Source organism: Polyodon spathula, unplaced genomic scaffold (assembly GCF_017654505.1).
Source record: "Polyodon spathula isolate WHYD16114869_AA unplaced genomic scaffold, ASM1765450v1 scaffolds_1449, whole genome shotgun sequence".
NCBI classification, from domain to species: domain Eukaryota; kingdom Metazoa; phylum Chordata; class Actinopteri; order Acipenseriformes; family Polyodontidae; genus Polyodon; species Polyodon spathula.
Window position 1 is genome coordinate 1 of NW_024472929.1, and position 25,000 is coordinate 25,000.

Here is a 25,000-nt window from a genome sequence, read left to right on the forward strand (position 1 = left end):
AATTGAGATCAATGGCAAAAATAATAAAGGACTCATAACTAAAAACTATTTCAACTGAATCATTTTTTGCCTCTTCTACAAAAAAAACTTGAAAAGTCTGTTAAACTTAATCAATATAGTTGATATGGCTTTTATTTAACGTTGAAATAATTCTAATTCCAATCTGTAGCCTGGCGAATGTCCTAGGAACAGAAGACATTGAAGGTGTAGATTCATGATCCCAGGAATGACAAGCAGTAAAAAGGTCCACATTAAAACTAATAAAAGATCTAAAATGGCTGTGTCATTTTGTACCAGATTTTAGTAGGTCTTCATGCAAAAATGCTTTCTTATGAAATAAATATTAATGTTACAAAACTAGTGACATGTAAAACATGCCTTAAACTAACCTTGATGTTGCTCATATTTGTAATGATTTCTGATTTCAGAAAAAAAAAATTGTGCAAATTGTACATGATACATCTTTCCATTTAGGTATATATATATATATATATATATATATATATATATATATATATATATATATATATATATAGTCCACATTTACCATGATCTATTTACTCTCGTGAACAGTACTGTACATGGGGACTGACAGGTGTAGATTTCTGGTATTAGCTTCATGTTTTCGAGGTAGCTGTGTGTTTATGAAGCCCTGGGCTGTGGATTGCAAAGCCCTGTATTGCTTCAATGCTAATCCTGCGCTGCTGCATCGACGGCCTGCCTGCCTATGAAAGGAACGTGACCAAACTCCTAATAAGCCTTTGATTTACTTTTCAGACTTAGAGAACTGCAACAAACCCTCGCTTTGGCAACCTGACAAATACCAGCTGCCAGCTCTGTGCTCGGGAGCTTGATCAATCATTTCAAAACCTTTTATTTCATTTTGAAGCTGATTGAAAAATAAAACTGTAGGTCAAGTCTCCTAGAAACAGCTTGAGATTCCAGTCTGTGCATCAAAAAAAAAAAAAAAAAAAAAAAAACCCTGGGTTTAACCATCTTGGCAATAACACAGAATTAATCAAATTAGAGTTTGCTGATAGTTACAGATATGTATATTGGTGTCAGTATGTAATTTATTGATCTATCTACTGGTCAGTCCAGAGAGAAGTATTCAGGGGCACCAAAAAGGATTATGATTGCACGTGTTAGTCTGTATTTGTTACAGTTTTGCTTTTTTCTGACAGAGTAGTGAGTATATGGGTTGCCAAGCCATACTGTAGCTAGAGAGTCATTGGGGTCCTTTGAGAGGCAACTAGACAAAGTTCTTGGATTAATCAGCTGCACGAACTGGATGAGAATTCATGCACAGAATTGCCTTATCTTGTTTGTAACTTTTCTTATGCTCTTATGTTGTCAAGTAAAGAATATAAACTTTACACTGAATTGCTGTAGAAGGCCTTAAAAAGCCTTTTGCAAATAAACAAACAAAATGTAATTAATTTAACTTTGAAAAGCTGGAGAATATACATTTAAAACTTCTATTGGGAGAATTTGGAACAGCATTTATTTAGACTGAATCAACACACTGTGAACCATGTTTAAAATAAATACCACAGTCACATGTTGTATTATCTTCCCTACAAGAAATCTAATGGCCTTCAAAAAGCGAATTGTGGTATACTATTGCAGACAGTGTACCTTTAAGTACTGCTTAAGTATGCAATCCCTGCCGGGCCTCCTGTTTAATAGAATGCCAGTTTCTTCAAGTGTAGTGAGAGCTCCAGTAATGTGAACTGACATTGCAACACTGGACAAAAATAGAAACCGACCCAAAAATCTAGAACAAATTACATTCTAAGCAGTTCATCAAAATGATAATCTTTCCCTTGCTAAATCAATCTGCAGTTAATAATCATGGAAAAATAAATCAAACACTATGGGCAGTTTTTGTGAGCTTTAGAGTGCCAGTATTATAAGCAATTGTACTGTAAAATCCTATACATTTAATGGCAAGCTAATGCTTTATGAATACAACTCATATTTATTCCAATGCCTTTTTATTTATCTCCACTAAGTGCTACTTCAGCCAGATTGCATCTTCTTTAATTTGGATTTAAAGAAATGTTGCCCTATTTTATACATGTAAAACATGGACTATTTCCTAAACTGTGCTCCAACTTCAGCATTTGTCCTTGAACTTCACATTCTGCCTGCCAGACCCTCTCAGATGTCCTTAATTGCGAGGTACAGCCCTGACTTATAGCATCAGAGCCTCTGCTTGACTTTCCTGCCCTGTTTAGTTCTGAGGCAGTCTGGTTTGTATTCCCTGTAGTGTGGCGCGTTAACTCTGATATACAGTGTTAGCCTTTACTAATAAACTCAGCCTCTCAAGGGCTTAGCTCCCATCCTGACTCTGTATGTATGTGTGTGTGTGTGAGGGGGGGGTTGTGTTAGGACTCCATCTCTCTCTTACAAGGGAATGCATTGTATTTGGTCAGAATAGAAATCAATCACTAAGGGATTTGTAGTAAGTAGCTTCATTTTTTTATTCTTACCTTTTTATGATTTTCACAGTCATTTTGATTGGTTTTTATTGCAACAACTCAAATACTTCTTGTCTTGTTGAGGTCCGAGTTCTAGAGCTGCTCTTCCGTTCTCGTTGCCTGCCGTAGAGATATGTAACATAGACTAGATCAGCCAAAGTATTGTTATTATAATACAGTTAGAGCCAGTCCTTTTGTGCACTACTGGCAGACAACTAGAACTGAAAGCCAAAACATCTTAACAAAAAATAAAAAAATAATAATAATATGTGAGTAATTGCATTAAGAACCACCCCAAATGACAGAAAAGTCTATAAAAAGGTAAGGAACTGTAATTTGAAGCTTTAATGACTTCAATGTAAAAACATGTACTGTATATATTGACAATGTACAGATGCAGTACGCATGATTTTGCAATCAATCTAAACTCAGTATAGTAAACTTGCACTGCTTCCCATCATTTTACTATATTGTTTTTACAATGCAGACGCTATTAAAAAAAAAAAAAACGAATGAGGGTAGAGTGGATCTCCTCATCTCCAATACAATATACTTTTCTCCAGTATTTAATTATACTTTATAGGAAACTTTATAATCAATAATTCATTCAGAGGTTAAGGGCAGAAGACATCTGATCCTTTGTCCATCTACACAGATCCACGATTCCTTTCCGGTAATAACCTGGAAGGCACTGCATTATAAAAGGCTTAGATGAGAATACGTTTACAAACCCCCTGCTGTGCTGACAGTCTGGAATTCGAATCCTCACTAGCCCTGTCTATCTGCCATGCTATCTGTACCCACTTCAAGCAAGCAGACTGCATACTGTCAAAGGTTCCTGGGGGCCCAGCTATGACATTTGAGATGGTACCCCACACATATCTACGTCCTGTAGGAAATTTTAGCTATCCCCAGGCTAGTCAGAGCTGGTGTTGGTGGTATTGGTTTTCAGTTGGTTATGCTGGTTTTCAATTCAACATTGCGAAGTGCAGACACATTAAGAGGATCCTCCTCTTCGCATTTGTATGAAATCGAGAGTTTATGGAATTATGCAATGCAAAACGACCATAGGAGTGTAGATTTCAGGAAGATTTCTGCTTTTATGTATTGTTCTAGTAACCCTTATGAAATACCTGTAGGTAGGTACATAACATTGAAAAACACAATGAGGTACTTATAAATTATTATAATAATTTTTAATATATATTTTCTATCATGTTTAATATCCTGTTATGTGTGTTCAGGATGATTCTCTATAGTTTTGCTTCTGAAAAGACTCCTCAAACCTGTGCAACACTGATATACTTCCCCACTCCACGAAACCCAAAACAATTTTTGCACATAATAAATGAAATCTTAGGAGAATATAAATTATATAAAGGAATACAACAAAGACAGGAAGTAGTAGATACAGTTTATTTTTTATAATAATCTGATGTGTCAAACTCACGCTACACTGCAATGGGATGAAATATTGGTTAGGGTCCCTGCATCTGTTTCTCACTGTGGATTTTTGTTGGATTTTTTTGTTTGTTTGTTTGGTTTAGTCCATAGCAGAATTTCTATATATGAAATTAATTTCCCTCAGCAGCTGCTACCAGTAATGTTCACACATTAAGCTGAGGAAACGTAACTGTCAAAACCAGAACTGAAACAAACAAAAACTAGAAAAATATCCTCAACTAGCCCTTTTTAAGCAGAACTGGCTGCTGAATTTGATTAGGTACTTTCCACTTTAACAGAAGTTTAAACACCCTCATTGAAGAAAAATCTAGTTAGACTATTTTATTTTTAAATAATGCAATATTAACAATGGCACCTGCGATAACCAAGGTGTTAAAATATCTTAAAGATCCAAATGATTCCCCATGAACAACATAGCCAGGTAATGCTTCCCATGCTCTCAATACTCTGTGAGTAAAGAAGTGTCTCCTGTGCTCCACCTTACTGTCTTCATATCTCAATTCTTTAAGATCTGGTTGCTCTTCTCCAAGACACAATGTCCTTTCTGTATTGCAGGGACCTGAACTGAGGGCAGTGCATTATACAAACGCATCATAACAATTGTCAGTAGTTACAACACTAAGCGCTGGTGTTCACATTTCATACTAAAATATGACTCCTGAGTGACGGTTTACTGCATTTTATCTGTGCACTCTTCCCCTCCACAAGCCATGTTGGCTATCCAGTTGGTTTACATCCCCTTCGGTCACAAATGTAATTTTCTAGAAATTTTAAAACTGTTCTTTTAACTCTCTGGAGTTTGAGAAGTTGCCCTGTCATAACCTTGAAAAAAACAAAACATATATGTATTATAAAATAGATACATCGATAGGAAACGTAACATGGTAAATTTGTGCACGCACTGAATGAAGGGGACATTCTCTAAAGGCTCGGCTGCAGGCACGGAAGCATCCTCCCTCTCTGAAGCCCTCTTACTACACTGGCTGTCACTCTGCAAAGTAAAAATCCGCAGAAGGAGCAAGAGCTAGAACACCCTGAAATATAATACAGGTCAGTGAGGATAAAATCACTTCAGTCACTGCCTCACTAAGCTTGATATCACTCATACTTATACATCATACAATTGATTTCCACTTAGCATTACTTGGGGAAATAAAAGCATTACAGGTAAGTAAGTTGCTGTACAGTATTCAAACATACAGTAGCACAGAAAAACATGCAGAGCACTGAACTGGGTGTTTACACTAGTGTTTTAAATTATTACAAAATGTACAGTAAAATACATTTTATTATTGAGCATAGTTATAACTAATGTAGTACCCAGTACTATGTTTCAGCAAAGACATATTTGATATATCAATGCTGTTTAATGCTTAGCTTGCCATGTTCTTGGTGAATAGCAACTTATCCTTATCTCATTATTGCACCTGCAAATGTTAAAAATGCCTTCTCTAGTTTGTATATAATAATATTAATAACTTGCCATTGATAATTTATCCCAGTATTCATTGTGATGGTATACATCTGAATGTACCCATGGTTATGTTTTATTTTCTAAAAACATAAGAGACTAGCACAGGTGTGTTCTAATGCAGTTAGTGGAGTCTCCATAAGGAGCTGCACATATATTTGTCATGCCTTGTTCCTCTCTGCAGGGGACTTATATTTACTGAGGTCATGTGAACTTAAAGCCTGCACAATAGGAGTTTGTGTTCCCTGTATGATCACCGCAGTCTTGCACAAAAAGTACAGGTAGCATACACCCCAAGGGTAAACATATTTAATGACATGCATTAGAAAAATTGAAAAAGTAGGTTAATATCACCAAAATCCCGAGATAGAGCTTTTCAAACATCAACCAATCAGGTGGCAGTTCTGTAGAAAACAGATCAGGGATAACTCATTACTATCGCCGGACAACAGAATTGAATCTGGTAATGGCACGGGAAAGGGAGACAGACTAGCATTGATCAATGTCTAATCCAATTTGTATATTATCATACTAATTATAGAGTGATAACAAGGTGCCCTGGATATATAGATAGTAAATATGGACTGGAGAGGAGGGCTATAGTGGAAGATTATTGATCCGAGGGAAGACTGTTGTTACCGACAGGGGGCTGTAATGCATGAAGCCGCAGGCACCCTGGAGGTAACAATAGTCTTCCTGAGGGGCATTTAATTTTCCACTATGGCTGAGACTGCAGTACATATTTAATATACAAATTAGTCAAGAAAATAAGTGAGGCAAGGTTGGATAACAAGTATGACTTTATATATTTTGTTTAAATATAGCCGATACAGCATAAGTAAATAAATAACAGAAATAAATAACAGAAAATGTTTTTGAAGTCGTATAGTTATCAAAGTTTTTCTCCATTGCCGTCTGGTTTGCTGACTGCTGCATAATCCAGTTTGTATTTGTTTTCGTCAAATTTTTTTAGTGTTTAGAGCATCTTTCTTTTGTAGCGTGTTTTGTAATTCATTTTCTGTTGTGGAGTGCAGGGGAGAAAGGCGTTCCTTTGAAAAGGGACGGGACTGACAGTGATGTGAACCAATCATATGACAGACAGAGACTATTGCCCGGTGTTTTTATATATATAAAACCAAGACCGCACTGACATCAAGAGAAATTGGTTGATAAATCACAAGAGTGAATGCAAACAGCATTATGTAATCAAGCTGAAGCCATTTAAAGGTAGGTCAATACAGTCCAGAGGGTCACTGTATATCAATAAACAGAGAATACTAGTTGGCTGTGTTAAGGTGCTTTCACCTGACTACAGATGCTGCTCTTCTGTGCTAGTTGTCATAGACACACAGGCATAGCCTATGACACAGACACAGTCTGCATAAGACAAGCCCGTGCTATGCCTGTACTGAAAGATTAGGGTAAACCCTTTGGTCAGATTAACCTCTGTAAAGGCATACTGCTGCAATACTTGAGGGAAAGTACACAGGCGTGCTGATTATGTAAAGTTATAGTGCCCCCCTCTGTCTGACTGCAAATGCTGATGATCCCTGCAGAGCAAACATTAAATTCACAGCTGTCTATTTTTAAGTGTTCAAATGAATGCACCACATGCCTGTATAACCAGCAGGCATTATCAATTAATTTGTTTATCCTGTTTGAAGGCTATACCACTTTTAATTCAGATTATCATTTCCAATTTTGTTTTTTACACCAATGACCTTCTCTGTTCTGCTCCACGACTATAAGAATCCTCCAGTGCTCTCTTTCTTATATAATTAGAACATTATGCTGAGTTATCAATTTTCAATATGCTGAATTAAAGTAGAGGATTGTGGTGTGCTTGCAACAGCAATGCCACAGATATTTGTAATGAAAGTCTTGGTCCAGGCATCAGGAGAGGGTCCATCACACATGAGAGCAGGGTCCTTGAAGAAAGCAGGGCAGTTAGCATCAAAAGAAACTTATACTTACATTTGGATAAAATTCACTAGATGTGATCAAAAAATGACAAACTGTTTTAGAGCAGGTGCAGTGACATTTTATTGTGCTGATTAACAATCGACATCATGAAGATGCTGCAAAATGATCTGTCGATCTTGGGCAGGTGTTGTGACTCTTGGGCTCCCAGTTTGTGGCCTGTCATTAACAGAATGTGTCTGGTTATACCGTCTCGTCAGGTTTGAAATTGCTGGCTGTGAGCACCCAAGACGGCCAGCCACAGTACGCTGCCCTAGTCCAGCCTCCAACATGCCGATTGCACGAAGGCGCTGCTCTCTTGACAGAAGTAGCATATTGTTTTTTTTTTTCTCTGATTTTTCTTTATTGCTTTTATTCAAACTTGCAGTTCAACAGCTGAAATCATTCCATATCAACTGTCTCACTGATTAGGTGATTAAGTGCACATGCTTCATTCATAGCCACTCAAGCTTGTAGTGATCAAGGATGAATGATCTTGTAATTAAAAAGAAACCAAAAACATTTTGTCAATGTCCATCATTTATATAACTTTTTTTTTTTTTTTTTTAAATAAATGTGTTATAATAGTGATAACTTTTTTTTGATGCTCGGTATACATAGAAACTCTAAGAGCTGTTTGTTCTGGTTTTCAGCTATTCTTGCCAGTTCAGCAGACTGGAAATGTGGTTATAAGCAGACTCACTTTAAAGTAATTTTGCTATAAAATCTGAATTAAATGATGTATTTTCTCCTAATGAGTGTCACTTTAAGTCTTTTGTTACAAGTCCTGAATTATCCTATTGAAGGAGACAGTAAAAAAGGAAGGTCTGTTATTGGCTAGTCCCTCCAGCTATGCTCAAAACTGTGGCGTCTACAGGTTCAATTGTATAGTAAATTATGACTCACATACTGTCATTAAACCAGAAAGCTGTCGTTATTGGCAGGCCAGTTTTGGTCTAGCCACTCTCTGTGCCAAGTCTGTTTTTGAGCCAAATGGATCTTTGGAGTTTAGTCTGCTGACTGACCTGTAGACCCTCTGAATGACAGACTCAAGTGAATTGCTCCCAATAATCCTAATCACACCATTCTGTGTCAGTGTGCTACAGTCAGTTGCAAGGAAGCATGTACTCTGTACAGCTCAAAGCCCTTTTACCTGGCATCAGACATTGCCAGTCCACTCCTCTGTTCTGGTGCTGTAAAGCACTTTGAAGTCCACACAAAGCTAATGAATTTGGTCTTTTATTCTACACCAATCCTGCATAATACTCTTAAAACAGTGTGTCTAGGGTGTCTCTTATTGTCTATAAGAGATCTCCTCTTGTGCAGTTAGGTCTCTGGCTGCTCAAGCAGTGTGACATGATTCCTGTTATAACCAGAAACACCATGACTTAGCAAATTATTATACAGTTTAATAACCTCAGGTAGCACAAGGGAGGATTTCTAGAAGGAGGTATATTGAAATGTTTGAAATAGCTGCCCTCGTGATATTTCGAGAGCAGAAAGGATCAGGAAACGGATAACAGTGTTGGATGATATGACACGTGCCCTTTGGCACACGCTTTGAGTCAGTGGTGGCGTGTCATTATCTAAACATGTTCACGACCCTTTACCCACTTATTCTATACATGCATATACTTTACTTACCCTATTTGAAAAGCTATATCTTGCACTGATTCAATTAAGACTCGTAAATACTGACTCCAAAACAACCAGCAGATGCAGCACATACAGTACTATATACAAAGATAAGTCTTCCTTTCCCTCACCAGTTCGGTGTGCTGCAACTTAGGAAAAGATCATCCAGCGACTGTGAATTTATTTATGTTTGCTGGGTTATAACATATACAACCCAGAATATAACGAGCAGTTACATTCAACACAGGGCGTCTGTGAATTCCATGCGACGTGTAGAGACAGCTCTGCCGCGTCACAACTAGTGGGCGGGACCAGTGAGAGATCACCTGACAGAGGTTCTTAAAGGGACAGTAATAAACGGTGTTGTCTGATCAAAGGTTTTTAATTTTCGAGGGTTTTCTACAGTTTTTTTTTTTGTGCTCTTACATGCCTGCTGGCAGCTGCGACCACTAGTTTCTATAGAATTCTTCCACTTTAGATTAACTGCCCCAACATTATCTTGGTGTGCAGCTGGCTCCATGGCTCATCAGAATTGCAGAGAGAGGCTCAGATAGGGGTCTAGTACTTGTTGCAGAGGACGTTAATTTAGTTGTAAGAGCCGCGTTTAAGTGTTGTGTCGGTCAGTTAATACATATTCTGAAAAATGAAGAAAAAACAACATTTACAGAATTTTTTTTTTTGTTACAATTTAGCCTCTAGTGCCAATATAATATTACTGTAGGTTCATTTAAGAGGCACGTTGTATTCAAATTAATGGCACACATAAACATTGCATATTCCTGATAACTTCAAGCAAAGTTGCTTTAACAAAACCAACAAAAAACAGCAGCGAGTTCGAAAGTCTCTCTCTCTCTCTCTCTCTCTCTCTCTCTCTCTCTCTCTCTCTCTCTCTCTCTCTCTCTCTCTCTCTCTCTCTCTCTCTCTCTCTCTCTCTCTCTCTCTCTCTCTCCGTTGTCAGTCTGACACGCAATCGGTGTATTTTCCTGGAGGCCGCTTGTGTTCCCTGTCGCTTTAAGGAGCGGAAATTACTTATTTAAAAAGTTCCCCTGAAGTTGTGATTAGCAGCCAGTCCTTGGTTGAGCGACGCACACTCTTAAAGACAGAGCTGTGTCAGCCGGTAGACAGAACATGTCGTTCGTAATGTTATTACTTATAATGCTGCTTTTGGTTCCGGTTCTACTGCTTACAAGTAGAGTATTTACATATTATTTTAAGAATGTTTTTTACGTAGCGCACATGATGCTTCTGGGATCGATTGCACTGCCGATTTGTATCCTGAGATGTAGGGGCAGGGACATCGAAAACATGAGGTGAGTGCTGCTACTTTAACCGAATTAAAACTAGCAATAGTATAATCTGAACAAGATGGATAATGAAAAAAAGAGTTAAAGGCGTGGCACTGATGTATTGTTTTTGCGCCTGCGTGTGTTCCTATTGGAAACGAGGAGGTAAGGCGCTGCCTCTGCAGACATAAAACTGATGATAGATTTTTTGAATGGGGTCCGAACCAGTACATGTCATTAGAACCGGGTATTTTGTGCCGGTTCCGGTTCCCGTATGTCAATGTGTGAGCAGGCGGATGGGGGTGGTATCAATGTGCACAGTACATGTAAACAACACTATTTCTGCAGGTCTACGTCGGCATAAAACCCGTTAGAAATAATACCGCTACAATCAGAGAGCAGAAAATAAGTCAAACTAAACCCATACCAACCGTGATCAGACAGTAGTCCAAAACAACGACAACAAAACGCAAATATAGTTTTGATAAATGCGTGTTTCTTTTTTTTTGTGTGTGTGTGTCAGTTATAGTTTATCAAATATATTTTTCACATAAATTAAAACTATTTGATTTTTTTTTTTAATTGTTTTTATTAAAAAATATAATAGGACTCGCTGGAACCGGATCCTTGATAATTGTATCCGGTTCGCTGGTTCCAAAGTAGGAACCGGTTCGCACATCTCTACGTAAAAGCGTCAGTGTACGTGTTTTATTTTAAAAGTGAACGTCTTTTTTTGTATTCTCACTTTAGCAGTTTTGTAAATACGATAATGCATAGCAAAGTGGTACAATAACACCGAAATAGTCTGCATTTTAAGTCCATAATAACTGGAATATCAATATTTATTAATAAAAATGCCAATACAAATAATATAAATACAATACTAAATTAATTTTCAATGTAAAGTATATCTTTTCACATTTACTTGGGTTTTCAATTAGTATCTCTGAGTTAGTACGACCTGTTGCCTAAACATTTTCTACCAAAGATATCCAAATTTAGCATTGTTCTCCCAGAACCCCATGAGAGAGAAGCAGACAAGATGAGCTTTAAAATACAAACCAGCATGGGAGCACCTTGTAGTTTATTCAGGTATTACCAAGGCAAAGCCATACTTTCTTTGTGGTTTATATAGTGAAAAGTGACATGAATTAAACAAGACGTTTAGCAGGTTTTATATTTTTTTTTTTTTTTTTTGGGGGGGGGGTAGTTCTCTTCTAAAACCGACTTCTGTCTTGACTGAGAATAACAGAAATATCTCTGAATTACTGTAAATTATTTCAAACATTTTTGACATTCTGCCAAGAAATCTCAAGAAGATCAAAATGCAACCCCTGTATAAGTACCAGAGCTTGGGAGCAGGGGAACACAGGGCAGAAGAGCATTGCACACAGTGGGAGTAGTGACTAGGACGCTGGGTTTGTGACATTGAACTTCAGATTATTTTTAATGGTTTCAAGTTAAAGTCTAAGCAACATCTGCAGTAGTATTTAGCAACATGTTTTTATAACTATGTAGGCCTGCTGATCAGCAGAAGCTGAATGGATAATTGTTTTACCATTTGAAAGAAGCATTCCACGCTTAACACCAACTATAGACACTAAGATTCTGTGCCAGTGCAAAGCAAAAACAAAACGCTGATCTGTGTGGGGAATGCTAATGTAAACAGCAGGGCTCCTCCCAAGTTGTATCAAGTTTCATAACAGGATAGGTTTGTTTGTATGAAATTCAGAGGGAGGGGGTTGGAGCAAAATCTTAGGAAATGTGGCTTATTCATGTTAACTTTACCTCAGTAAGGCATGCAGCAAGTCCTTTGAACTACCAGAACAGCCATTACTGCTAGGCCTTGCTACTCTCTTCCATGGAGGCATGTTGCAACAGCAGTCATTTTTCTGTTTTGTTTTGTTTTGTCAGTTGGCCAATTAAGTGTTCACTGGCCACCTGAGTTCCACCTGCTTATTGGCTGTTTAAGACCAAGAGACTTGCTGGCCCCACAGGCCAGAAAAAGGTCCAATTGCTGTGCAGTTGACCTTTTGAATTGACAGGCTATGTTGCCAACAGGAAATTGAGAAATGCGCTGTTTTTATTCTGGCAATCCAGTGACGGAGGGTTTTTAAGAGGTACTAGGATGCCAGGTTGTTTTCATCCTATTAGGTAACATGGCACTGGCAGAACTTTCTGCATTAACTGTGGAGGAGCCTGTGAACTGCCTTGACCCCACCTGGGTTTCATTAGGCCATGTCAAGAGGCTTATCGAGAGGGAAGGTAAAACGAGTTTCAAATTCTCCACAGTTTTTTAATTTTCTCTTGCCTCTCTTGCAGGATTGTCCGGGCTGTTTGCTGGCATGTCAAGTACTTTCTGGGAGTGAGATACAAAGTGAGTGGACTGGAGCACTTGCAGACTGAAGGGCCGTATGTCATCTTATGCAATCACCAGAGTACCCTGGACATCCTTGGTAGGTCGCGCTATAGTAATATCTGCATAACAGACTTGTATCCTGAGATGTATGGGCTGGGACATTATTTACCTAATGACATCTAGACCTTAAATACCACTTATTAACTTTATTAAACAACTCATTGCCTTTACTTTTCTGTACTAGTCTCTGATATCTATCTATCTATCTATCTATCTATCTATCTATCTATCTATCTATCTATCTATCTATCTATCTATCTGTAATAAATAAAATATATCTCTGATTTTGAATGTACAGAACAAAGTTGTTTCTTTCTAGTTTTGATGAAGCACTGCAAGCCAGCTGCTGCATAGTTGAAATGCTTTGTGGTCCTCGTGGCTTTAATTAATTTCATTACTGTGTGTTTTTAGTGCATGCTGTTTATAAAATCTACAGCAGTGCAGTGCATTTACAGTAAATACTATGATATTTTAACAACGTCATAGGAAAGGATATTGTACTAATCAATCACAGTGTTTAAAATGAGATGGCAAACAGCACTGCTCTGTTTTGTTTTTGTTTCCAACCATGTGGACTGGAACAGTGTGAACAAAAATGGTTGAATCCCTCAATGCAAGTACTTAACAGGTTTTTTTTAAACTGGCACAGTTTGCTACGTTGAGACACGGATACAGCTTCAACTTGCAAGACTTGTGGTTACTGTTTCGCTGCTCCTTATATTGTGAATAGTCTGTATGCAATAAATTCTACCTTCTGTGGTCCCATAGTTTCTGAACATTGGCTAGTCAGTTGAAATGAAGAAATGAGTCATTTAAACTGAGTAGAAAGAGTGTTCTTCAAGGTCGTGGCTATGAAGTTTTGCATCACGAGACCGCTTTTCAAATCTTTATTTAGCTCATATATTTGAGTTCATATTGGGCTAAATAAGTTTTTTTTTTCATGTCACATGTGCCCAGTGAAGATCGCTTCATAACAGAGCCTATCAGAACACTGTGCTGCTTGCACAATTCTGGCTATGACAAAAACAACTTTCTAAATGATAGTTTGGGCTTGTGTAATAACACAGTCAGTTCAGTGTAGGAATGGGCAGCCAGGACTGCGCGGATTCGCTCTCAAGAGTCTTAGGGTTGGAATAATAATCAGTTATCGTTATATTGTGGATCATTTTTTTGTGTTAACAGTAATTGTATTATCGTCAATAGTCATGTTGCTGACAGAAGTATGTGCTACATATGCTGGGTGTTTTTTTTTTGTCCAGTTTCTGTAGCAGGATTCATGTATACTTGGTGTTTGAGTCAGGGGGTTTTGCACAGAGCAGAACGGACTTTGCACAGATTGTTGGTATATGGGTGTTGGTCCAGATTAACCAGCGGTAGGGTTCCTAATCAGTTATCCATTTAAAGCCTTCTATCCTCCTCATAGACCCTGTTGCAAAACAGAAGCTCCTTACAATAACAGCTGTTCAGTGCTTTTCAATAGCGAAGTGCTGAGGGAACACTGCTTTGTCTCGCTGTCAGAAGTCATAACTGCAGCTTCACAGGCTGTTCGGCAGTCACAAGTCATTTTTAAAGGTGTATCACTTAAGCTTTTAATATCAGATCCAAAGACCTTTGAAAAATGGGTGAAGAGCACATGTTGGTCCACACCTACTGGGGGTATGTTTTTACTGCAGCTGTTTTGCTGTGGAAAGTGAATTCCAGACTGCCGGAACTCAAACTGTTCTCTCACAATCGGGTGTCTGCCAGGCCAAGCTGCATGTTGTGGTAGATAAGAGATAATAGATAGTTCCTTTGAGAGCTGCAGGGCTCAGCTGCCAGGAAGCAGTAAATCCAACACAGAATAGAAACACTGTGTAATAATGTTCTGAGGAGTTGCAGCAATGTGTTTAACAGTACATTTTGTGGTTACCCTGATAAAGGTTTTGTGAAATGTGGGTAAAAAGTGATTCTGTGTTATTAACCTTACAGATCCCTTTATTAATATATTTAATTAAATATTTTGATCAGTGGATCGATTTTCAAAAAATCATGGTAGGTCTGTTTTCCCATGTTAATTAAGATGGTAGCCCAATAACTCAAATGCTGGGACAAATATTTGACTATTTGAACACTGCTTGAAGTGTACAGAGTGTTAAAAATGATTGTGTTTGTATTAGTGCATATAACAGAAATTCTAAATGGCTGTGTTCATTTAAATTCTGAAAGAATAATCAAACGTGGAAACACATGCTCCTCCCAGATCTATTATATATTGTATACATCACCCTGCTTTTTGAATTATGTTGCTCTCATTCCAGTTGCCTCTAGGTTCAGTTGCTCAATACAGGGTTCTGTTTCTCTAGGCTGTGTACACACACACTGCAGTTGGCTCAACAACCATATTTGCGGTTGTGTGTGATACACACACACACCTTTCATTACAGAAGTGAGTGCACTCCCTGTTTAAACAAACCACTGACCTCTGGCCATCATTACATGTCATCATGATCTTCTGAGTAACATGGAGGCTGTGTTTTTGTTTATGCTTTTACCATTGTTAAGAATTTACTATTCATCAATATTACAAAATCAACTTGGCTCATCAGGCACCTATATATACATGGAAATGTCTGATAAACAATGACATCATTAGTTGTGCAGAAATCCACTGAGCACCAACTGTGGTTCTGTTAGTGCAGTTGTAATACACACACACACACACACACACACACACACACACACACACACACACAGAGCTAGTGTGCATTAACTAACCAAACTGAATTAATAACTGCACTCAATACTTGCTCTGAAAAGGGTTAACTAGTGCGGTTGTCGCTGCCCTTTGTAACCAAACTGTGTGTGTGTGTGTGTGTGTGTGTGTGTGTGTGTATACAAACCGTATTAAGAGCAAAAGGTGAACTCGCAACCACATTTAGCCTGTGTGTGTACATAGCCTTTATCTGCTATACTTAGCTTGTTGGAGAAAGTGCTGGCCCTCTTTCCATTCAAATCACATTACAGCGTGACTTTCCATCCCCACCTACACTGTCAGCATGAACATATAGAAGGTGAAACTGGCAGTAGGAAAAGAGGGATACCATAGCTTTGAGTCCTTTCAAACATACCTTGACCTTGAGTGGCTGTAGGAAGCAGCGGGTAAGGACCAGTTGTGACGGCTCTGTGATAGTATGCAGCAGTGACCCTCAGCTGTTTCTATTCAGGGCGAGTCTCTTGTGCAGCGGCGTCTAACGAGGAGATGAGATTCCTAAAATAATTCTCACGAGCAGTCACAAGGGCATTCGGCTCCAAACCCAGAAACCTGCTTTCAGATTTATAACAGAAAATGTATGTGAGATACTGGCTTGGGCAACATTGAATGATACCCTTCACTTTGACCTGTGACCTAAGACGACTGCCATATTGTGGTCATGTGATTTATTGGTTTTCGGGTGATACACATTGCTATGAGATGTTGGTTTTACTCCAGACACAACTACAACTGTATTATCTAGGTTTGGTTTTACTATGAGTTTAGTAAGACACCTTGTTACCTATGCACTGTGACTAATCAACTTTGTATTCAAACCTGGAATGGGTGAAGCTGATCTGCAATAGCAGTCTTATTTCCGTCTCAGAAGGATTTAGTTTTTTTTTTTTTTTTTTTCCTTGTCTGGTTTGAAGGGATGATGGAGATCCTACCTGACCGCTGCACTCCCATAGCCAGGAAGGAAGTGATCTACGTTGGCACAGTGGGCTTGATCAGCTGGATTGGAGGGGTCGTCTTCATCAACCGCAAGAAGACCAGCGATGCCAAGAGTGTCATGGCAGACGTAGCAAAGACTATGCTGAAGGACCAGGTACTTTTACTTGGGAGTTATTGCCCCTGTGGTTTGACCTGTTTGCCTGATTTGCACTCTCCTTTTTACAGAAGTTTGCAGTTTGCAGGAGAATGGTGACTGTTAACACAGTTGGGTGTTTGTTTTTTTATATATATATACCACAAAAAATCAGTATTTCTATTCTCAGATTATTTGTAAATGTTTTGAAGAAATACAGGGAACTGCATTTATGGTATTGTCATTTTCTTTGTTTGATTCCATCTCGTGTACAGTGCAGACACACATTCGGTGCAGATTTTATTGCGTATGTATCCTCACTCGTTCCCTTACTAAATATCTTGTTATCTCTGAATAAATAAGTCTCTTTTTATATTAAAAAAAAAAAAAAAAAAAAAAAAAAAAAGCCAGATGCAGAATACTAAAACTTTGTATGGTATACCCTGTGTTTGGAGGCCCTAGTTTGAAGTGAGTGCAAAGACAAAGTGAGGAATGAAATCATTTTAATGCCAGTTTTATCTCTCTCAGAAAATTGTTTGCTTTTGTCTTGTTCCAAACCGAGCCCTTGGTGCAGGGAAGTCCAGTTTGAACAGGCCCATGTTCCAGTTGAATGCAGTTTAGTTTAACCACACCTGTGTAGATACGAGACTGGGAGTGTCTGTGTGTGTTACTCATGTGTGCAATACAGTGAGGCTACTGAAAAGCAGTGTTAATGGCACTGGCAAGAGAGCAGGATTCCGTCTTGCACATGGAATGCTATGCTTTGAGTGTTTAATTTGAACCTGCACTTTGTTATCCATCAGATCCGTGTCTGGGTGTTTCCAGAGGGCACGAGGAACCAGAAGGGAGATCTCTTGCCCTTCAAGAAAGGAGCCTTCCACTTGGCAGTTCAGGCCCAAGTGAGTCAACTTTACAGCTTATATTGTATTGTGATTCTGAACCACTAGGGGGTGCCAGATTGCTTACGTTCAGCACTGCAGAGTTGAACAGTCTGTCAGCTTCACAACCCTGGCTGCAGTGACTGCAGCTTTAGGGACCAACTTCATGAAATACTTGTTTCTAACCTGATTTGCTGCATACTGCACTATATGCAACCACAAAAGAAACACTGAACATTTAATCAGGCTGAACCACAGGCCTGCTGTAACCTGCACCAGAAAACAAAGTCAATGTAGAAATCGCTATTGCAGTGTTACTATTTATTGATTTGCATTATTTAATTTAGCTGTGTTCAAGCACTGGTGAGTTAGTGTAGTCCTGTGCTATATGATACTGTAGCTCAACTGTTTTAGTTGAAATTGCTTTGAACCCAGGTTTGTGGAGAACACTTGAAAGAAAGCAGTGTGTTTAATATCTCTGTCTAGGAGGAGACCAGGTATAAGCACATTGTATCGGTTTGCCTGGACTGTCTGAGAGAACTGAGAGAGTGTGTTTCTGAGGAGCTGGTTTGGAAAGCTCAAGCACATTCCACTGCAGTGATGTGGCAATCACTTCTCATTCAGGAAAGAAACCCGGGGGGGGGGGGGGGGGGGGGGGGGGGGTAGAAAAAGCAGCTGCACCACAAGTGAAAATGAGGTTTTCATTCCAGCTATTCCCCTTTCATCACAGACTGAATCTTTCTTTTCTAAAATACATTTTTTGCTGAGTACCAATTTTTTTGGAGTCATGTAAAAGTGTGCAGATGATTTGATGCTTGCTGTCTTCTTAAAACAAGGGTATGAATCCAGGCTGTGCATGGAATTTGAATACAGTCTGTAGTGTAAATGTTTAAACATTATCTGTCAACTGTTGTTTGTTGATAACGTTTTGTGTTTTTGTTTTCCCAAACTGCAGTATCATAATAAAATGCGTTCTGTAGTGCATTTAAATTCAAACGTGATTGAGGAAGACTTCTAAGTATTTACCCAAGTCTTGCAAAGTAATGAAACCATAAAACTAAAATTAGACAGTGTGTTTGCAGTATACAGGGTGTCCCATTAGTCAGACCTCATAGGGGCGCGGGTGGCACAGAGGGGCAAAATGCATTGGGACACAGAAAAACTCACATTTCTAGTTTAAAGAGCAGCTTTTTGTGGTTGGCGTTAGCCTTCACGCGTGTTTGTTTGTAATCTGAACTGTTTTTGCCTGCAGCAGCTTAGCAGTGTGATCTGTGAACACGCGTCATTGTTTCTATGCAGAAACATTTTATTAAAGGTTATTTTACTCCAGGCTGAATGTTGAACCATTTTTTTTTTTTTTTTTTTAAAAGGCAAAAGGGGAAAACTCGCAAGGGACGACTTGAGTCTATTCATATATAACCTTTTAGGAAAGTTGTTTCACTTTTTCTTTCTTTTAAAATATGTTCTATTTGCGTTTTAAAAGTGCAAAAGGATCGCAGTTGTGGACAGGGTACAGCCCATTGAAAGGCTACTGTGTTCAGTTTAAAAGTTATTAAATGTTACAGTCGGGGGGGTTGGAAATGAATAAAGACAGACTACAATCTCTCCCAGTGCAGTTTTTAAAATGATGGAGAAGGATGTGAAAGCTATATTTATCTGTACCCCGAGGAAGCTAGTTCAGCTTGTTGTTGCTGATCCTGAAAAAAACCATGAGAGCGCCTTTGTTAACCCTTTCAGGCCTGGTCAGCACTGTGCCTGGTTAAAGGGTACACTGAGCTTTGCTCGGGAAGCTGTTGTGCTGTTTTCCGGCTTCCGCGTTTGCATTTGCAACATGGTTACATTACATCAACCCCAGTAATGAATAGAACATGTCTGAGGAGTAGTATGAAAAATGTGATTTAAAAAAAAAATCATTAAAAAGCATAAAATCAGTTTCAAGCCAAGAAACATAATGCTATTCATTCATTTTTTAAGAAAACTGTGAAGTGCAACAGAAACATGAGTCTAGAGCAGTTTCATACACCTCCTAGATGCCGTCTTCTAAACTTAGTTTAACTCTGTGAAAGAGCATTCATTGAAAATGGAAATAGGGAACAAAGTTTTACAGAGCATCCACACACAAATCAATGACTCACCTTGACGTTTTGCACAGATCTCCACGCAAAGGCTGTTACTGCACCTGAAGAGAGTTTTCATTACCACAGGTGTTAAGGACCTGGGACTCTTATTGTGATGCTCAGGTAATGGTGTGTTTGGTTTGTACAGTGCGTCTGGGACTTCAAGGTCATTCGGTTGATGCAGAGATGATTTAAAAGTGGCTTGTGCAGTTTCCATTAACCTCTCTGAGGAGTCAGGGGTTCTTCATCTGGCGCTCTGGCTAACGAACCTGAGTTTTACAAGAGCATCTGTTGACCCTGGGGCTTGAGAACTGGCTCTGACGAAGTGCAGACAGCAACTAACAATGTTCAATGTGTGGGTTTTGCAGAGAGCTCCTTTAAAAACTGGGTCTTACACCAGGGAGTCATCCTACGGAAGATGTCAAGATTAATGTTTGTGTTTGAGGCTCAAACAGAGCTAATTTTAACCAGGGGCTTTGGGAAATTACTTTTTGTGCTTGATGTGCAATGCAACAGTTCAGTGTAAATGGCAGTCAATACCTGGTAATGTATCTAGGGAAAAATTGGGTGTCATGATCATGATGGGGTTAGTTCACTGCTGGAAATACACTTAGTCACACAGAAGAACGCTATTTCTGGTAATAAATGATATATTTTAGAAGTCGATTCCAAACCTGTGTGATTATACAGTACAGGCAACCAGCTTTCCATACTGATGTGCATTCCTGAGCTGTGTGTTCTCAAAGTTCATTTGGGTTGTGTTGTAGATGATCAGAACTTGTTATAGTGACCACTGTGGAATGTTCTTCCTTTTCAGGTCCCAATCATTCCAGTCGTATTTTCCTCCTACAAAAACTTTTACTCGCCGAAGGAAAAGCGGTTTGATTCAGGTAGGATTTCCACTTTGTTTATTTGAGACGCTTTAAATCACGTTTTCATTCGTGGGTGATGTTTGCTTTCTTTCTGAGTGTTTTTATTGCCATAAAATGGCATAGCTAACACATGGTGGTGCACCATCTAGTGAACTCCTATTGTCAAGTTAATTGTTCTTGCAAGTAGATGGTGTTTACTAACAGAAATATCTAGCCGGTACTGACTGACAGTGGTTACAATCATAACAAAGGCATGAAGACAGTTAAAAAAAAAAAAAAATAAAATAAAATAAAAACACCTTGAAGCTACGTCCTCTCTTTAAGATAACACTACCCCCAATGTGCACACATGGCTGTTACTAACAGGGTTTTGTTGCAAGCTTTATATTGTTCCCATTCTTGTTTTCCAGGGACAGTCACTGTGAAAATACTCCCGAAAGTTGAAACAAAGAACATGACCTCGGATGACATCTCTGCTCTCTCCGAGAAATGCTACCAGCTCATGAATGCTGCTTTTGCTGAGATTTCTCAACCAGCTGGCCAGACGAATGGCCCTTCCAGTAAATGAGTAGTGCTGCTCCAATACTCCGGAGGGGACCCCCTCCCGACCCCCCCCGCCGGCCCCCCGCCCCCGCCCGCCCCCGTTCAGGGACCTCGGCGAAAGATCGATTTCTAGAGAAGGTCGTGTCTCTCTGCGAGTGAAGGAAAGGGTACGCAGTAATGCAGAATATAATTGTTCAAGCAGTTTGTGAGGTTAGTGTTAAGGACTAGAGCCTGGAGCTCTGGCATTCATTGTCAGTAATCCAATCCAAAATGTGAGTAACATTTCCCAGTTATGCACTCGAACATTTTTCAATTTAAAAAAAGCTTGCAAATGAATTAAAAGATGTCATAGAAAACATTGTTACCTGTCCCAGTATTTTATTACTTCTAAGAGGTAGATTTGGAGCTGGAATAACCAGAAGTGTAATTAATTGGAAGGGAATTTTAGGGGGTTGGGGAAAACCAAAGATATAGATAGGTATAGATCCCCGTTCAATCATGAACACAACTGTTAAATATTAAGTGCACAAAAAACTTGTGCTAATGTAATTATACTGTACCCATTTAAACCAGCCATAATGTTTCATTGAATTGTTTCAGTATCAAAAAAAAAAGAATGTCAGGGGGCACCAGTTTTGAACTACATGTTGTTGTTCCACTTCCTATGTATTTTCTATGTTTCTTTTTCCTGCAGGAATGCTAAAGTTGAAAACACCTTGCATGGCGTGTATGATTATTGTTGTTTCTGCTCAGATCATTGTTTGGCATTGCTTCTGAAAATACTTCAAGGAAATTGTGCCCCCATCCCCCATCCCCCATCCCCCATCCCTTCAACACAATCAGTCTTTTCAGAAGAATGCAATAGTTTGGAAGCATGGCAAAACTTGATTTAAACGCAAACAGCAAACATTAAATTAAACATTAGGAAAACATAACGAAGTAGACATTTTATTGGTTTTAGTTTACAGCACTTATTTTTAAACCTTTTGGAAGAGACAACATATTTTAGGCACCAAGTGTAGACACTAGCAAAAATCTACTAAAAGAAAGATGCCTCAAATTGTGGTAGCACCCTCTCCTGGGAAGTCCAGGAATAGCATGATGATTCAGCAGGAGGCAGAGTGGGTTTGGGCCTGGTAATATTGCAAGGAAAAAACTCTTTCTGGTTTCTTTGTTGTCCGTCACCATGTGCACTGGAGGGTCCCTCTTTGGGAAGCTTTACTGGTGCACTTATAGTAATGATTTGATCTTGGTTTGAAAGGCTATCAGATTAAGATACCGTGCAATTTGTTAATTGTCATTGAAACTCGCCAAAGCTCTTCAAGTGCAATTGCTGTACTTCAGAAAAAAAAAAAAAAAAAAAAAAAAATAAATACCTGGGAGTCAGATTTCTCTGTTATACACAAGTACAAGTTTGGTTGTTAAAGATGATTTTGCAGAACATTGTTTGTATTTAATTTGATGGCAGAATCTGGCTGAACCTTTAAAAATAAATTTCATTTTTCCTGCGGGAAGGTTGGATTCCTGTTTCCGTGAATTTTTTTATTTAAAACACATTGTTCTGATTACCTGTGGCACTATTAACAGTTTGTTAAGCATTACACATTTGAGATCCTTCACAAAAGCAGCCGTAACTCCCCCTGTACGCGCTCTTAGTTTAAAACAATCCCTTTCTGCGTTAGAGGCCCCAGCTGTCTCAGCTATAGCTGTAAAATAAGAACAGTGTGAGCATAGGAGTTTTGCCAAGTTCTTTTATTATAAAAAAAGACTAAACATTTATGGAATTATATTTTGCAAACTTTTACTACATACATGAATTATAACTTAAATACATATATACACAGACTCCAAAGGAACTGTTTAAACTGCTGAGGTTACTCAAGAGGAGAGCTTGCTTTACAGCAGCATTTAATGCTGTCTGGGCAGAAAAACAAATCTAATTGTGGCCAAAATGACTTCACTTTTAATACCTTTTGTATTTACATGTATCTAATGGATTTCTTTACACAATGCATTGATCCCACTCTGGCCAAATATTGTGGTGGTTGTGGTTTTGCATGCTTTAAATGAAGCTTTCTCTTCACCCAGTTCCTCAAGCTCTTTGGTATGTATTCAGCTCCTTGAAGTGGATCACACAAGTCAGAAATAAATGCCTTTCTTTCTTTAAAAAGATCCTGTGATGGTTCTGCTGCAATCAACAGGAGCAGAGCGATTCTCTCTCATGCTTTTAGGGCTTCAGATTATCTGTTGTCTCTACAGGAACCTGTAAGCACAGAAACAAATACTTTACACATTATAAGGAACAGTCTGCACTCCCCTCCTGTGCTAGAAGATTTTCAGTCCAAAATATTACATGGACAATTGTCACAAGGCGTGATTGAACATGCTGATCGCACATATTTGCAAGGGATATGCATGTAAAACTATTTATACACAAATCAGAATATAATCAGTAGCACTTCTAAAATTAGAAGTGTTTGTGTAATAATGTAAAAATCATGCTGATTGTGTAATAATGGAACAGAGACTGAAGATGTGCTTTTAGTGCTGCTGGATATAGAGATGTAGTGGTCTACTGGATTGATCTAAACATCAGTAATATAGAAATACATTAGTGACTCAAATCCACAGTAAAATGTTTGATTTTCATAGACTTGATAACCAAAGTGCTCTTTTAATTAACTAAACTTTGGTGTTACATGTACTGTCTCTTAGCTCAATTCCACAGACCCCACCCCCATGTATTATTAAAGCTGGAAAAACCTACATCCTCGGCAGCATCTCAAATTCTGCACTTTCAAAAGCCAATCCCTCTCATTGCTGGCTGCTGCTCTGGTCTCTCCCTTGATCAGTGTTGCTGAGTGACAGACTCTGTCTCCCTTGGCCCTTCCATTCCAGCCAAGTTAATGACCCTTCATGTAGCACAGTGAGCTGCCAGCCTGCCCCAGAGAGCTGGGTTTACACGCTGGTCTCCGCTGCAGATCAGATTCCAACCTGAAGCACCATTGCTAACCCCTGAGACATTAGGCTGCTTCGCTGAACACGGTCATACTGTTTGATTTGGTTGGCTCTCTGTTGATTTGATTGTGTTCCTAACCACCAGTTGCTGCCTTTGAGATTAATAGTGCACGGTCTGAAAGGTTAATCTTCCTTTTCCTGTTCAGTTGCAATTCTGAGGAGTCTATTGAGTGAGACGAGCACTGGCTGACAAGACTGTGGGGTAATTCTACTGGGACAGGGGTCATTTTAGTAGTTAGAAATACTGCTATTTAACAAAGAATGCTTTGAATGTACCATAGGTATCTCTTTCATAATACATTGGTCTAAACACATCTGTCGCTTCAAACAAAATTAAAAATATTTCCAATATAATCCATGCCTTAGTAAGCTATAGTACAGTACTATTATGGTACATTTGTAGGGTTCAGATCACATTTTTGATGCTTGGTCTTCATCTGACACACAAAGGTGCTGAGATCAAGACCTTAGTGCTGTACTGTAGTTAATCATCTTGTCTGTAGACCGGAGGATCACAGGCTAGTAACCCTGTATATCTGTTAGCAGATTGTGCTGGCTGCCGACGGGACTCACATGTCTCAAGACGCTCCTCCAGGAAGCCGATCTGCTCGCTCAGGGAGTCGATGCGGTCCAGCTGCTGGAAGGAGTGGGACAGGAGGCTCCCTTGCTCCACTAGGCTCTCCTCTAGAGAGAGGGAGGTGAAACTGTGCAGGGGAGCGAGCGCCAACTGCAGCTTCTGAGGGACGAAACAAAAACCAAGAACAGAGAATAGTTCAATGTAATGAATTTGGAAAGTAATCCTCGTCATTTAAAAGATTAATCTATATGAAAAAACACCTACCGCTGAGATAAGCCACAGCTAGATTTTGTTTTAGAGCATATATTGGTTGATCAAATCAACCACAAAGTACAGAAGTTTACAGAATTTACAGCATCACTGTCTGAAACATTCCAGGTTTCTTCTCCTTATTGTGAACATTCAAGAGCCACCTCCAATTTATTCAATAATCAATACTATTCAATACTAATAAATCTGAACG

At 38.9% G+C, this 25,000-nt stretch overlaps 1 protein-coding gene and 1 long non-coding RNA gene across 2 annotated transcripts; one reads left to right on the plus strand and one right to left on the minus strand.

Annotated features, from left to right (window-relative positions):
- The first annotated feature begins 9,959 nt into the window (after nucleotides 1-9,959).
- On the plus strand, nucleotides 9,960-20,988 carry agpat2 (1-acylglycerol-3-phosphate O-acyltransferase 2 (lysophosphatidic acid acyltransferase, beta)). The gene is made up of 6 exons (XM_041242953.1): nucleotides 9,960-10,322; nucleotides 12,618-12,751; nucleotides 16,378-16,553; nucleotides 17,336-17,431; nucleotides 20,345-20,417; nucleotides 20,810-20,988. Exons 1-6 carry the CDS (start codon nucleotides 10,141-10,143, stop codon nucleotides 20,965-20,967), a joined length of 819 nt encoding a protein of 272 aa, XP_041098887.1. The 5' UTR covers nucleotides 9,960-10,140; the 3' UTR covers nucleotides 20,968-20,988.
- Nucleotides 20,989-21,483: 495 nt separating this feature from the next.
- LOC121309779 lies at nucleotides 21,484-24,994 on the minus strand. Its single transcript, XR_005948676.1, has 2 exons — nucleotides 24,534-24,994; nucleotides 21,484-23,205 (listed from the first exon to the last, which is right to left on the minus strand). It is a non-coding gene; the product is annotated as an uncharacterized LOC121309779 (long non-coding RNA).
- Between the last annotated feature and the right edge of the window lie 6 nt (nucleotides 24,995-25,000).